The 14,542-nt window shown below is 40.4% G+C and overlaps 1 protein-coding gene and 1 long non-coding RNA gene across 5 annotated transcripts; one reads left to right on the top strand and one right to left on the bottom strand.

Annotated features, from left to right (window-relative positions):
* Positions 1 to 9,485, bottom strand: LOC104909744. Of its 3 annotated transcripts, none has more exons than XR_792566.3 (5): positions 8,291 to 9,485; positions 7,584 to 7,667; positions 3,244 to 3,795; positions 1,481 to 1,696; positions 1 to 1,372 (listed from the first exon to the last, which is right to left on the bottom strand). It is a non-coding gene; the product is annotated as an uncharacterized LOC104909744 (long non-coding RNA). The 3 variants fall into 3 exon arrangements; XR_002112150.2 differs by lacking the exon at positions 8,291 to 9,485 and adding an exon at positions 7,988 to 8,264; XR_002112148.2 differs by lacking the exon at positions 8,291 to 9,485 and having other exon boundaries at positions 7,584 to 7,966.
* Positions 9,486 to 9,792: 307 nt separating this feature from the next.
* DYNLT1 (dynein light chain Tctex-type 1) lies at positions 9,793 to 13,655 on the top strand. Of its 2 annotated transcripts, XM_003204140.4 has the most exons (5): positions 9,798 to 10,060; positions 11,335 to 11,376; positions 12,500 to 12,623; positions 12,842 to 12,919; positions 13,239 to 13,655. In XM_003204140.4, exons 1-5 carry the CDS (start codon positions 10,034 to 10,036, stop codon positions 13,307 to 13,309), a joined length of 342 nt encoding a protein of 113 aa, XP_003204188.1. In that variant the 5' UTR covers positions 9,798 to 10,033; the 3' UTR covers positions 13,310 to 13,655. The 2 variants fall into 2 exon arrangements, with proteins under 2 accessions (XP_019468495.1, XP_003204188.1); XM_019612950.2 differs by lacking the exon at positions 11,335 to 11,376 and having other exon boundaries at positions 9,793 to 10,060.
* The last annotated feature ends 887 nt before the right edge of the window (positions 13,656 to 14,542 follow it).

Raw genomic sequence — 14,542 nt, 5'->3', positions numbered from 1 at the left:
GTATCAGCAAGACAAAAAATAAAACTTCCTCATAAAGAGTCAGAATATATTTTAATCCATTTAAACAATGCTTTCCCATTCTGACTATTAAATATCTGGACAACTTTATGAAATAATTAAAGATGCACAGTACTACAGCAAGGCACTTTGGTAACTAGCTGCTAGCTAGAGGGGATTTCCACTATTGCCACCAAATAACTGGAAACTAGTTTAAATAAAAAGAGAAAGTGGGGAAGGGGGGCAAATCTAGACAGGGATACATATAGTTGTTTTTTAGCCTCTATTTTTAATGTTCATAGCATTAAGCACAGGCAGTGAAACACATCAAAATTTAGCAACTGCTTTGTACTAAATACAGGAGGGGTTGATTTTCTATCTTGTGTGTAAATTGCAAAATAAATTGAGGATTCAGAGAGCACCATTTCAGTGATAGTTTACAGTCTCTTTCAAGAACACAGAAAATGACTTTAAACTACAATTAGAAATTAATTCAGTTTATGACTAATACCTTCTCTCACATTTCTCAGGCATTATTTAAATCTCATTTTGATATCTTAAGAGGGAGTGAGGTGGTGCATTATTCTTGTGTTGGCATATAGTAAAATTTCACCCAAGTGCTCACCCTTCATATAGGGATTTATATCAACCAGCAGAGCTGTTGACTCTCTTTCAAGACTCTCTTTACTTACAGATTAATTTCTTTTTCTATCCAGGGAGAAAATATATCTAAATCATTTGATTTAGGAAGATTCTGATTAATAGAAGGGACTGTGAGGGAGTGTTTTGATATAAAAGTTGTACCAATAGATTAAAAGGAAGATTATTTCCCTTTTTCAGGAAAACAAAACCAAGGTGACAGAGCAAAATAAGTAAATAACAGTTTCAGTAACCAAACCTGGATCTCTGCTCTGACCGTGTTTAAGCAGTTCCTGATAAAATGCAGAAGTTGTTAATGATGTTAAATACATACAAAACATGATTTCACACTATTCGTTCATCCAGGTTCCTCATCTCAGTAGTACGAGGCAAAAACAAAACAAAACAAACAACAAAAAAAAGAGACAGAAGAAAAATGATAATGATCAAGAACGTCAAGAAATTTGCTATACTACGCAGAACCCATTCTGATGCACCAATTGAGTGTCGACTCGGGGACATCTATTGACTAGAGTGCCATCTAGAGTTCAGATACTAAGACTGCTCTGTTTTTTGCAATTAACATCTTTGCAAGAGAGATGACACCACCTCTGGCCTACTCTGAAAATGCAGAAAAGAACTTCTGACTCCATGAAGCACGGGCAAAATTCCTATTAATTCCTCCGGTCTTCACCCAACATATTCATTCTTTCTGCCAAAGGCTTTGGTTTATTATCTGTTTAAAGCAATAAACACACAAGAACAGTGAGCATCCAGTATTGAAAGCTAACGTAAACCAAACCAGTGTAATCAATAACTTCCCGAAACCATTAACATTCCTTACCCATGAGCATAGCAAACGGTGCATTTCCAAAGGGAGGGATTCAGGCAGACACGGCATTCAGAGCACACTCGATGACTGCACCCATTGCACACCGCGCCTCTGTTCAGCAGCAATCCAAGGGATTTCTGGCAGCGAGCACAAGACCTCTCCTGGTATTCGTGGCTTACATTTCTTGCCCCTTTCCATCGAAGCTGGTGCAGCTGCAGCTTCAGTTTCCTAATAATTCAGGTCAAAAAGGAAAGAAGGGAAAAAAAGCAACAGTGCAAGTTACAAGCTGATCTGGTTGCACAAGGTTGGAGATGCATCCTTAAGTGTGACCTTATTGCAAGCTCTGGCTGAAGGCATCCATACACTCAGTGCATTCTGTGGTTCTGTGTGATTCTCTGCATTTTTTTCACAATACATACAACCAAAAAGCTGCAGATTGAATAACAGCCTAATATAAACGGGGTTCCGTTCACATCAACTTTACCCACTCAGCACAGGGCACTGAAATTATGTGTACAACTGATCACATGCTCACATACAAAAATTTAGTCTAAACTGTGCTCCCTTTTGATGATCACAGAATCATAGAACAGCCTGGGTTGAAAAGAACCACAGTGATCATCTAGTTTCAAACCCCTGCTGCGTGCAGGGTCACCAACCTCTAGACCAGGCTGCCCAGAGCCACATCCAGCCTGGCCTTGAATGCCTCCAGGGAGGCACAATGTTTATTGATGATGTTATGACAACAGTTGTTAATACATTAAGATTACTTGATTAGAAGAATCAAATCTTCTATTAAATAATAGTAACAAATGCATCTCCTGAAGGTCAAACAAAAACCACATCTGACCTAAACATCTAAACCTCCCCCTTCCATCAACCTTGTTTCCATAACAAGCAACAAGAGACAAGACCTGTTTTTCATTGTTAGCTACATCACCAATAGTTGTCAATGACTTTCTAATCAATTCAGATTTTTAATAACCCTTTACTTACTTTTCATAATCATTTAACAAGTCCAGGTATACTTACATAAATGTTTGCTGTAAACAAAGTTTAAGTGTCTATAATTTATTAAGAGCGTAAAACCTTCTAACTTAGCAATACAAGCACCATGTTTTACACGAGGAAGCAGCGTGGCATAGCAAGATACAAGCTGCAAGAAAATCCTTACACAATCCCTAATACAAAGCAATTATCCTTTATACTTTACAACTGGGATACTTGTATAGCATGAAATCATTACACAGAATCCTTTTTCTAACCAGTGACACCTATCGACATCCACTGAGAAAGCACAGTGCTCTTGTTACGTTATATATGAGAAGGAGCAGAGATGGATTCAGCATAGTAAGGAGGTGTCTGACAATCTTCCAACTTCAGTCCTGGTTCAACAGAGGTTAAATTATCCAGCCATAGATCTGAATGTGTTCTGCATTATCAGGGCTATACAGGCATATGTAGGAACATGATAATAAGAATGTCATAAAGCCTTCACTGGGGAAGAAATAGAGGCACCAGCTGAACCGTCTATGAATGTTAAGTAAAGTTCACTAAGTAGACTATTCCCTGAACAGCATTTGCTCATCTTTAAAGTAGTCAATAGTGTGATAAATCCAAGAGGCTCCAGTTAACTCCTGGTTTTCCCACAAAATTAAAACTTACTTGCTAACAAGAAACAAAAGGAAGAATACGTGGGGAACGACAGCAAAGAAGAAGAAAAGCACTCCTGAGAAAGAAAAAGAACAGCAATACACAAAAAGAAAGGCAAGTACCTTACTCTTTCTTCCTCCGTTTTTCTCACCATCTGGTCACGGTACAGGACTTCCAGAACAGCCTCTCGCTCCAATTCCTTAAGGAAGTTTAGATTAAATTCACAGGCCATTTTCCCCAAACTTCACAACTGCTGACTTATTGCTTTACCACATCCAAAACAATGGCTACTACGTTAGAGAATATAATGGAGCTCTTCAGAGATCTGAGTGTTTATCAAGTGTTGCCTGTCTTCTTACTTCATTGGTGATAGGTTTTGCTGCGTCACACTCTTGAAGAAAAAAAAATAACTGTATCTGTCTTCACACAAGGCATCATTTAAGTGTCTCTGCTACCCAGGGAACATGAACAGCAAGGTCACAGCAGCCTTGACTTTTTCACATCAAAGAACTTGCTCTTTGCAGAGTGGTTCCAAAGGGATGAGAGCTGTCAGCAAGGTCCCAGGTATGGCTTCAACTGCCACCAGGTGGATGGAGAATTCACTGATAGCCAGTATAAAGGATTTGGGAGAATGGTTAGCTTCACTTGGTCTTATAGATTTGGAATTTCAGGATCTAGAGAGAAAAATAAAGTTTTATTATCTCTTCTCCTCACTTCTTTAAGCGATTTCAATAGTAGGAGTGAACATTCTGGAGAACACATTTTGCTATACTCAAGACCTTTCATGCACAAATTCAGATACAAAAGAGATTTTAAGACAGCCTCATTCTTCAGAAAGCCTCAACATAACACACTCTGCTATGAATCTCCATGTTTTTCAGACAGTGCAAAACAACCAATAAAGAAGCCCTAGACAGTTTCCAGCACAGGTTCCACGACAAGAGGAGTCATACTGGTTGAGACAAATCCTCCTTTCTAATCTCATCTTACTGAGCAGACAAAATAACGCAAGCCTATAAGAAAGATGGGAAAGATCCTTTAAGAGTCATTTCTATCAATAACCTGACTTCTGTTAAGCCTAGATAAGACATTTTTCACACAATAATGACATTATCTTTGTTAATACACAAAAAACACCAGGACGTTAAGATACGTATTTTTTGCAGCTCAGTGCACTAACCATTTTTGCACCAAACATGATATTACTGTACAAATATATGAGAAGTATAAAAATTAAAACAGATTCACAAATGTATTTTGGATATATTCTCTGATCTTCATTTCTGTAAAACTCCTACCTAAATATAGCAACATTTTAATGCAGCAAAGTAGAAAGTTATTCTTGAATCCAGTGTAGCTAACACGCTATATTCAGCTTTAATATTACTGTTTAGTACATATTATAGCAAATGTAAGTGTGTCCCAGTCACAAAACACCAAATACTAAAGATGCATATGTGAAAACAGGTCAAGTGTTTCGAACCTCATGTGAACTAAATACAGTCAGATTTTCCATTAGGGCGGAAGGGGAAAGCTTCACTGAAGCAGTTAGAGATATTTCACTGACACATTTCAGCTGAGAATTCAACCAAATGGAACATTATTTTAAGCTATTATAAGAGTTGTCAGGTTAAAAGAAAAATCTTCAGCTGTACGAGTGACAGTGAATTTTTGAAGTCACGGGGAATTAGCTGACATACAGCTTGCCACAACTGAACTACATAATGTCACACAAGCAAAAAATGCAGGTACTAACTTCTAAACATAAACAGCATACATTCCATTATTTTATATTTCTTTCAGGACACCCTTCAACAGACACCAGAAGGACAAAGCATTTCACAGAAGAGTTAATAAAGAAAAATAGACTGGCTTCCTGTGGAAACAAAAGAGACAGAGATAGGCATAATCACATTTTACTTCCTTAGCAAGTGCAATTTCACAGGATATTACTCAGTCCAAACCTAAAAAGCAATTTTTTAACATGCTGTTTTCAAAGGTCCCTGCTACTCTCACCTGCTTTAATCTTTCACCTCAAGGATATGACCAAGGATTGACTGACTGATGCTTAGAGCCTTTGGTGCTGTTTAAGTCAATACAATCTGAAAGAGCAGTCGGTACAAACTCAGGGAGCTCTGCGTTATATAGGACAGTGAAACAGCCATTAGAGCATCCAAAAACTGGAATTCCTGGGAGTTTACAGAAAGCCCTAAGGCTGGCTTATTTACAGTGTGATCAGAATATCCTGCTGAAACATCAGAATAAGCATGCAAATTCATTACAGCCATTGGTAGGGGGAACATCAAATCAAACTGCTGCAGTGAGCTTAATGAAAATACAGAAGTGTCTTACTGAGCTACTAAGAACACCCCAGTGTGTAACAGTTGCAAGGAGCAACATCTGCTTTTAAGAAAGCACAGAATTAGTCACTGCTTGGTATCCCTTCCAAGCTCTTTAATAAAGGACCAACTCCTTCCCCACAGAAAAGGAGAAAGCTTTCCATATTTCAAGTCTAAATTGGGAAATGGATTTCAAATGACATCTTTACAAGAAAAACTATAAAAATAATTAAGGGCACACAGAATCTTTCATATTTCTTCAAAATCTGTATTTTCAGCCGTTCAAGCCTACGCAAATCTAAATTGCAGAAGGGAAGGAATAGTTGGGAGCCTTCCTTCTTACTACACTGTCATTCCCACAGCTACGGTCTCCAGGAGGAACAGCAAGATTCCTCAAAAAGACTTATGACCTCAGTCCGTTGGTGATACCACAACCATCGATCTCTCACACCAGCTGGTCTATTGCTACACTTCAAATTCCATTCACGGTGATAGATCTTTTAAGCACTGAATCGCCTGCCAGCAGCAGAGAACCAAAAGGGGCTAGGATCATCTTCAGACACCAAAAAGCAGAACAGATGTACTGCAGAGAGAAGTGCCAGGGGCCCTGTGTCTAACAGCATCTGCACTGTGCAGACAAAAAGCCTGCCTGGCTCTCACTGCTAGGCAAGATCATCATATGCTACAGACAATAAAGATAAAATCCAGCACAGAACCAGGAGTTCTGCAAGTACTGCAATTATTTTTTTAATCTTCGTGAAGATTTAACCTCAGGTAGCCATTACGTTCCATCAGATTTTTTGCATTTACAAAAATAATTCGAAACCTTGTTTATTAATGGGGCCCTTCTGAATGGAATTATTCTTGTGCCTCACAACAGATTTGAGTCCTTAAACATTTCCAGAAAGCATTCAAGGTGGACTGAAAAGCTCACCACCACTGTAAAAGAAGAGCTTTTCTAACACTGAAGCTGTTTGCACTACATTTGTTTTTTAATAGCATTAATGTTGCATTTACCACGCAAGGAGGGCCATTACAGGAAAAAAACAACTTAAAACCTCCACCGATGCTCTACTTTCATATTTACCCATCAAATCTATCCATCTTACACAGCTAAGCTCACAAAACCAAGCACCTTCTGCGTAAAACCAAAAGTAACAGCAACCTGGTGAGTAAATACCACGATACTTCTCCCTCCTCAGCATAAACCTCGTACATCTTTTCCCCACACATTATTTTAAATAACATACTTAAGAAAATTTAGCAGCAGGCAGATTGTAGAATAGCTTTTTGATAAAAGTGTGACAGTCTATCATACAGGAGATCAGAGAACCAACATGGTCACATCTTAGGAGAAGAAGGTGTGCATGCATACAGTGCAATCTCAGAAGATTTTGCTTTTTTCCTTTAAAATCAAGATAAAATAGTATGCAGCTGAAACATAATCAAAAGGCCTACACAACACATGTTACACTTTGCAAGAAGTAGTGTATTTTATACAATTTTAGGCTTACAAATGCTTGAGCTGGCAAGCCACTTTCTCTCAAAGCAATTTTGAATTGATGTATTATTGATATTCTTTCAGATTCTTCAGCATTAACGAAATAAAGATAACTAAATAAGTACAGTTAAAGCGATCTTCTTAAGCCAGAGCCTTCACTGGCCTGAGATAGTTGGATAATTTTGTTAATTTACACAAAAGGTAGGTATCTTACACCAGTAGCTAAGACACAGATTGAAGAGGCTCAGAATAAAGATTATCATCACAAGGGTTACTGGAACATACCGCTGTTTTACGTTTTCTAGATACCATACATTTATTCTTAATCAAGAACAGTGCAAGTGTTATTTCATATAGCTATACAACAGTTCAATTTTCATGTCCTTATATTAATATATGAACTTGTCAGTGTGCATACAATACATATGTATCACCAGACCTATGCCTTGTGATTTTAATAATCCCACCTCAACAGCTAATGTAAAAAGATGGTATTTTAAATTGCAATTATGGCCTTCCCACAAAGCCTTTACAGTCAAAACAATGCCATCTCAGTAAGTAAAAATGCATTCCTTTGTATAGCATCATATAGAACAGTTTAAAAAAAAAAAGTTGTCCTTACCTTTTCAACAGCCATCAAAGGAAGATGCGTGGAAACAAACTGCTTTAAGAAATGAGTAGCACTCCTGCTATTTACTTATCTTCCCTGAAAGAAAACCAGTAGTTGTACTCCACCAAAATTAGACTAAAGTACGTACAGAAGAGCATCCTCAAAACAGAAGCTATCAAAGAATTCCAGTGTTGTAACAGTTTTTGCAGTCTCTGGTTTTGTCACCAGCAACAATCAATCAAAGAGAAGTTAGTCATCTTTCTAACATCAAAAAGAGACTTAGCACAACAGAACACAAAAGTTGACTGATAACAGCAAAAGAGACTTGGTCTCCAAGCCACACACAGGAAAAGAAGTAGTTTTGAGTTCCACGTAATTTCTTCTTCTGATACCATAGATGTGAAAATACTACTAACCTCAATTCCCCAGAACTCACACAGAAAACACTGCTTGTATCATAGGCAGTTCTTTCTTCAAAACAAAATACTCAGCTCTGAGTAGCAAAGCAAATACAAACAGAGAAAAGCAGACAGATCAAAATAATTCATTTTTACAGATCTAGTAAAAACAGAAAATCGGTCTGAATAAATAAACCTGATTTAAGTTAAAAGGTAGAGTTCTATTTAGATTAGATATCTCAGTTCACTCTACTACAGAAACAAGCACAAGCAATGAAGTTTCAAATTGAATCTAATTTATTTAAAAGTCAGGAAATTTACCTGGAAAGCCCTTTTTTATAGACTGATTCTATCAGATAAATCATACATAGACTATAGAAACCCTAATTAGCATTCTGGGTGTTAGAAGAAATACTGGCTTTAGTTAAAATTAAATCAAGCACTGCAATTCTACTCATGTGGCAAAATGAATCCACCTGCAATCGTGTAAACTCCTGACACTTGGTAGGTTCAAGTATTTCCACCTGTGCTCATTAAGCCTAATCATGTTCAACTGTACTGCTCAAGAGACAGCAACAGCTAGCAAGGCACAGAGCTAAGCCAAACAAAGAATGCATAGATAATCTGAGCCTTTGTTTTGAGCAAAACTTTAACTAAATAAAATAAACCACAGATTGTAACTACCATCAGTAAGAGGCTCATTAAGCCAGGCTGGAGGAACAAAGCCATGAAGCTACACCTGAGACCAACAACAATACACCTACCAGAGCAGGGCAAAAATAATTATCTAAATTGCTCTTGGCAAGGAGAGAACTTTGCAACCCACCCTAGAAATCTCTTTCATGCTTCGTTATCCCTGCTGCTGGATCATTGCTGGCTGAGAGGAGAAGGTTGGGTTCATTCTGAGATGCTGGTCAGAAGCAGCAGGAGATGGGGTCTGACAAAGGTTTGGGATACAGAGCAGAGGCACACCTCAGAGACGAGACTGCAGCAGAGGGCACGGCTGCGGCAATCAGTGCAGCTGAAACCCACCTGTGCCCTCAGGGTCTCAAGACTACAACTTCTAACCTGCATGCATGGGGCTAATGATTCCTGGTATAGCATAGGCCTTTGCCTTTGCCCCCACTGAGTTACCCTCATGGATATCATCGGTAATCTGAGCAACATACAAAAACTGCGCAAACACCAATCTAAAAATGCAAAAAAAAAAAAAAAAAAAAAAAAAAGTGCAGCCTTTAAACTCGTTGCTTAGGCACTAAAAATAATTAGATCAGCTTAAAACCATAAGGATATTCCTTAAGTCTCCCTGGTTTTGTGCTGCGGTTGTTTTTTGTTTGTTTGTTTGTTCCCAGTTCCTGAACATACACAACACACTCAGGCCTTCTTTTTAAGCTTTGTTTCTAAAACCAGAGTTCTGAATGCCTTTGTCAGGTCAGGACCTTTAGGGTGATGACACACTGGAACAGGTCACCCAAGGAGGTTGTGGATGCCCCATCCCTGGAGGCATTCAAGGCCAGGCTGGATGTGGCTCTGGGCAGCCTGGTCTGGTGGTTGGTGACCCTGCACATAGCAGGGGGGTTGAAACTCGATGATCCTTGTGGTCCTTTTCAACCCAGGCCATTCTATAATTCTGTGAGTCATTCTATATCATCTCTCGTATCAGATTTGAACGCCAACCGCCCGCTACGGGCACGAACACCGCAGCAGTCTCCCCGCCCAGACCTCGTGCGGTCGCTATGGAAACCGCGCCACCTTGGGGGCGCAGAACCCAACCAGCCGGTAGCTGCGGCTGACGCAGCGCTCCCCGTTGCTACGCGCTCGAGACGCGCAGCACGCGCCGCGCAAGCCGGCATAGTGCGCAGGCGCACTGCCGGCCGTACGATCCGGGGGGCGCCGGACTGCTCTGCTCTCGAGCGCGGACTGGCGCCAGACGCGCAGGCGCAGAGCTGACTAACGCAGCGAGGGCAAGCGGGAAGCGGCTGCGCATGCGCATTGCGAGGCGTGTGGTGGAAAGCGGGGCGGCGCCGAGAGGGTTGTTACCGTGTGAGGGGCCGCGGCGGGACGATGGACGACTTCCAGGCGGGGGAGGAGGTAACGTCCGCGGGTAGGGTGGCGTCGGGGTTGCTCCGGCGTCTTCTTTCAGGAGGCTGCGGGCCGGAGGAAGGTCGCGTTCACCCCTCGTAACGCCCCAGGCCGCTGGGAGCCCCTGGGGCTGGGCGATGCCGGCGGAGTCTGCGTGCCGGGCAGCGGAGGGCGGAGGGCAGGAGCGGGGCTCCTTACTGTGTGCAGCGCCTGCAGTGCTGCTCCTGCGGAGGGCCGGCGTGACAACTCGCTGCATTGTTCTTGAGCAAGTCCGCTGTGACTGTGTCAGACAATAGCAGAGCAGCTGTAGGGATGGAGGTGTGTCGGATTGGCGCTGCTTTGTCCTGGTTGCTGTGCTGCGCAGGTGAGGCCGCCCCATCTTTGGAGATGCCCGAATGCCACTCGTTTCATCTCTACCTCCTGGAGCGTGAGAGAGGGCAGAAGAGGGTAGGGAATACAGACACTATCACAGAATCACAGAATGGCCAGGGTTGGAAGGGACCTCAAGGATCATGAATCTCCAACCCTCCTGCCACATGCAGGGCCACCAACCTCCACATTCAATACTAGCCCTGGCTGCCCAGGGCCCCATCCAATCTGGCCTTGAACACCTCCAGGGACGGGGCATCCACAACCTCTTTGGGCAGCCTGTTCCAGCACCTCACCACTCTCTCTATAAAGAATTTCCCCCTGGCATCCAACCTAAATCTTCCCTCCCTTAACTTAAAACCATTTCCTCTTGTCCTGAAGTTATCAACCCTTTCAAAGAATAGATTTCCCTTTTGATTTCCAAACGGCAGCTTTCTTTATATCGCTGGTTGAAACTGTCATGACAGCTCCTCCTTGAGCTGTGAATCGATGCCTGGTCTGCACCAGTGCTCTGAAGATGTCGGTTCTATTCAACTGTAAGCCGTGTCTGTACTCTGAGGCTCTCTGCAGCCTGTGAGCCACAGACATTAATGCTTACTGTAAAATGGGCTTATATGTGGACAGATATGCTGTATGCATTATTTTGTGATGCTTTCAAATTAAAATTTGGGAGCTTTAACTCAACGTCTGTGTTAGTTTGTTACTTTTGATTACTTTGCAAGAATGTTCCCTTGACTGGGTTCGGGGAGCTTGAGTAATGATGAGCTATGCCAGACTCTGCATCTGGCTCACAAGAAACCTGACAAGCATAAATTAAGCTCCTAGTGTATTTCCTTAACAATGTTTGAACTGTGTACATAGAAATGTGCTCATTGATGATTTAAAGTTCTCTTTTTCTTTTTTTTTTTTTGTAGACATCTTTTGTTGTTGATGAAGTCAGTAACATCATTAAAGAAGTAAGCTAACACTCTCACTTTGGTATGGAAGTATGCTATGTTGTGTGCTAAAAAGCATTCAAGCAAATCTGTTGTCTGGAATTCTATTACACAATAGCTAGGCTATTATTGAGGCGTAGGTAATCATGGATTAATTTAACTGTTGTTTAAGTGGAGATGTTACTTAGCCTTAGTTGTGACATGTATTACAACTTAAAAACATAATGAAAATAATTTTATATACTTCTTTCTGGTTGCATTCACAGATTAGAATTTCTAGGTGGATGCTGTATGCTAAAACCTGTCAGACAGATGTTATGTTTCATTAACATACAATTTTATATAGATCATCTTCATATGCATGTTACTGTGTCCTTTTGAGATGCTTTTTCTCAAGAATGAAGTTTGTTTGAAATGATTGAACTAATTCTTGTTGCTAGGAAACTAATTCTTGTTGCTAAGAGGTTTGTTTTTTGTGTCCAGTTCCTCTTGCAGAGTAGGTAGATCTGTAAATGGGGTGGGCATGCTCTGCTGCACAGTCCTGTCTCCTGAATCTGAAGTACTTTTGTAGTTACTTCTTGAACAGTTTCTGCCAGAAAAACTAGTGATGTAGTGATGTAAAATGTGCAACTTTAACGTAGTTTTATTTGTCTTTTAAAGGAGAAGCTCTCCTCATAAGTAAACCAGATTGCTTGGGTAACGGCTTCTGCTCTATTAGTCACCAAAAATTACATGAGTCTTTTGATTTTGGTCTTTGTTCCCAAAAATGACTGCTGAAAACTCCATGCATTATTTCTGGAGATTAATATCTGTGAATGAACTGTTGTTCTGTGTGTTTTTTCAGAACTGTATAAATGTGAGACCCTTTAAATAACTCAGGCTCCAGGACATTGGGATAGGAATTACTAATGAAGAATAAAGATAGCACAAAAGAGGAAGGAATATACGATAATAATTTCTGTGTCTGCTTCAAACTCTGAATTGCCAGTTCTGTAGCATTTTAAAACACTTCCAACAATCCTGAATAGTATTTAAGTCCACATCTGTGCATTTGCTGTCTCATCCTCAGTGTTCCACATTCAGATGAGTTAATGGGATCGTTGTAGACTGACAGCAATGTAACTTACGTGTTTGTTGCCCACAGGCCATAGAAAGTGCAATAGGTGGCAATGCCTACCAGCACAGCAAGGTGAACCAGTGGACAACAAGTGTGGTGGAACAATCTCTAAGCCAGCTCACCAAGCTGGGGAAACCTTTCAAGTATATTGGTGAGCTCAACTGTCTGTTTTCTGATAAAGCTGGAACAGTGAACACACTGATTAAATTTAACAAAACACAGTTTAGCAGGAACCATGTCTTTTAAGTACTTGTAAGCATGCATGTCTGTTTGCAGGTGTATGTATATACATGTGCTATAATGAGCATAAATGTAGCTAAACATCAGTGATAACAATACATTAATAGAAGTTTTTCTACTGACAAACAGTGACCTGTGTGATTATGCAGAAGAATGGTGCTGGGCTGCATACAGCAAGCTCTTGCTTCTGGGACAACTCCAGTGATGGTAAGGAGCAACACTGCTGGATGCTTCAGCTTGCAACTTTAATACTAATCCTCCTGAAACTAAGCAACATAGATTTAAAAAAATAAATAAATAAATAAATTCTGAGTGCTGTAGTTTTGAAGTAACAGCAGTTTTGTATTTTTTCCACACTGCTGTGATTCTGACTCATAAGTGATAACATGAGATGCTTAACTGTTGCGAAAGCTTCATTCATAAGGTTCTTAAACAATGAATAAACATGCACATAGAAGCATGTATTTTAATATTAAGTCACTGTAACTTTTTTTCTGTCTCTGAAAGCTTTGTTTTGTATCTGTAGGAACCTGCACCGTGAGATGGGAGAATAAGACCATGTACTGTATTGTCAGTGCCTTTGGACTCGCAATATGATTGCCTTGGAATCAGTTGTACTTCAGTTCTTTTCTACTCCAGCACTTGATTCCATCTCTGCTCAAACTGTGAATGCACTGAACAACTTCCAGTTTTAATGTACCTTTTCTGTAACTTTTTTCAAATGTGAAAACATGCTGTTACATGGTTTGTGTTTGTATTTTTAGTATTGTACCAGTGTTGCCACGCTGTCTTAAAACTTCAAGAACTTTTCTTTAAGGTGCTAATACTGAAATCTGCTGCAGCGTAAACGTTCTCTAGATTTCTTTTTTAAAACCAAATTAAATAAGACACCAACTTTCATACTTTGTACTCTTGGTTAGCATTAAATTATTGAAATTCATAACTAGTGGTGTGACTTGTTTAAACTTAAGCCTGCTGGAATTCCTAAGAGTTCCATTTCTGTTACCTCTCTTCAGTATAGTTCAGATACACATCAGACAATTCACTTGAACATATTCCAAGAGAATCAAACATCTACGGGAAAGTAACTTAGTTGTATTTTTTTGGGACCTGTTTAATCTGCTTATACTGCATTTCAGACACAGAAGAGTAACAGAAATAAATGTCTTCATTTAAAAAAGGCAAGTTTTATGCATTCTAGAAGTGCTTAGCAAGCTATACATAAGAAGTCACGTACTGATGCATTTAGTATGTTAAGTCTTAAAACCTATATTTATTTTTCTGATCAAAAAGACGAGTTCTGATATACTATCAACTATAATGCTGCTGGTGAACGTGCTGTATTGTGAACACTTTATAAATAAGAAAGACAGTATCTAGTTATGAAAGTGTGAGAGATACACATTTCCTTATGGTTAGAAAACTGTACAAAGTGTTTCAGAATCACAGAATTGTAGGGGTTGGAAGGGACCTCTAGAGATCATCGAGACCAGCCCCCCTGCCAAAGCAGGTTCCCTACACCAGGTCGCACAGGTAGGCGTCCAGGCGAGACTTGAATATCTCCAGAGAAGGAGACTCCACAACCTCCCTGGGCAGCCTGTTCCAGTGCTCCGTCACCCTCACCGTGAAGAAGTTCTTACGCACATTCGTGCGAAACTTCGTATGCTGCAGCTTATGTCCGTTTCCCCTCGTCCTGTCTCCACGTACCACTGAAAAGAGACTGGCCTCACCACTATGGCCGCCACACCTCAGATATTTATAAACCTGGACCAGGTCCCCTCTCAGTCTTCTTTTCTCAAGGCTAAACAGACCCAGTTCACTCAGCCTTTC

Source organism: Meleagris gallopavo, chromosome 2, assembly GCF_000146605.3.
Source record: "Meleagris gallopavo isolate NT-WF06-2002-E0010 breed Aviagen turkey brand Nicholas breeding stock chromosome 2, Turkey_5.1, whole genome shotgun sequence".
Taxonomy (NCBI): domain Eukaryota; kingdom Metazoa; phylum Chordata; class Aves; order Galliformes; family Phasianidae; genus Meleagris; species Meleagris gallopavo.
This window is presented reverse-complemented; position numbering and strand designations above follow the sequence as displayed.

Bases quoted from the DNA above. Each gene is read 5' to 3' on its own strand.
- DYNLT1 (XM_003204140.4), top strand. From the start codon at position 10,034: ATGGACGACTTCCAGGCGGGGGAGGAG. The intron at 11,377-12,499 runs GTAAGCTAACAC...TGTTGCCCACAG, and splicing joins TCAGTAACATCATTAAAGAA to GCCATAGAAAGTGCAATAGG. The intron at 12,920-13,238 runs GTAAGGAGCAAC...TTGTATCTGTAG, and splicing joins CTGGGACAACTCCAGTGATG to GAACCTGCACCGTGAGATGG.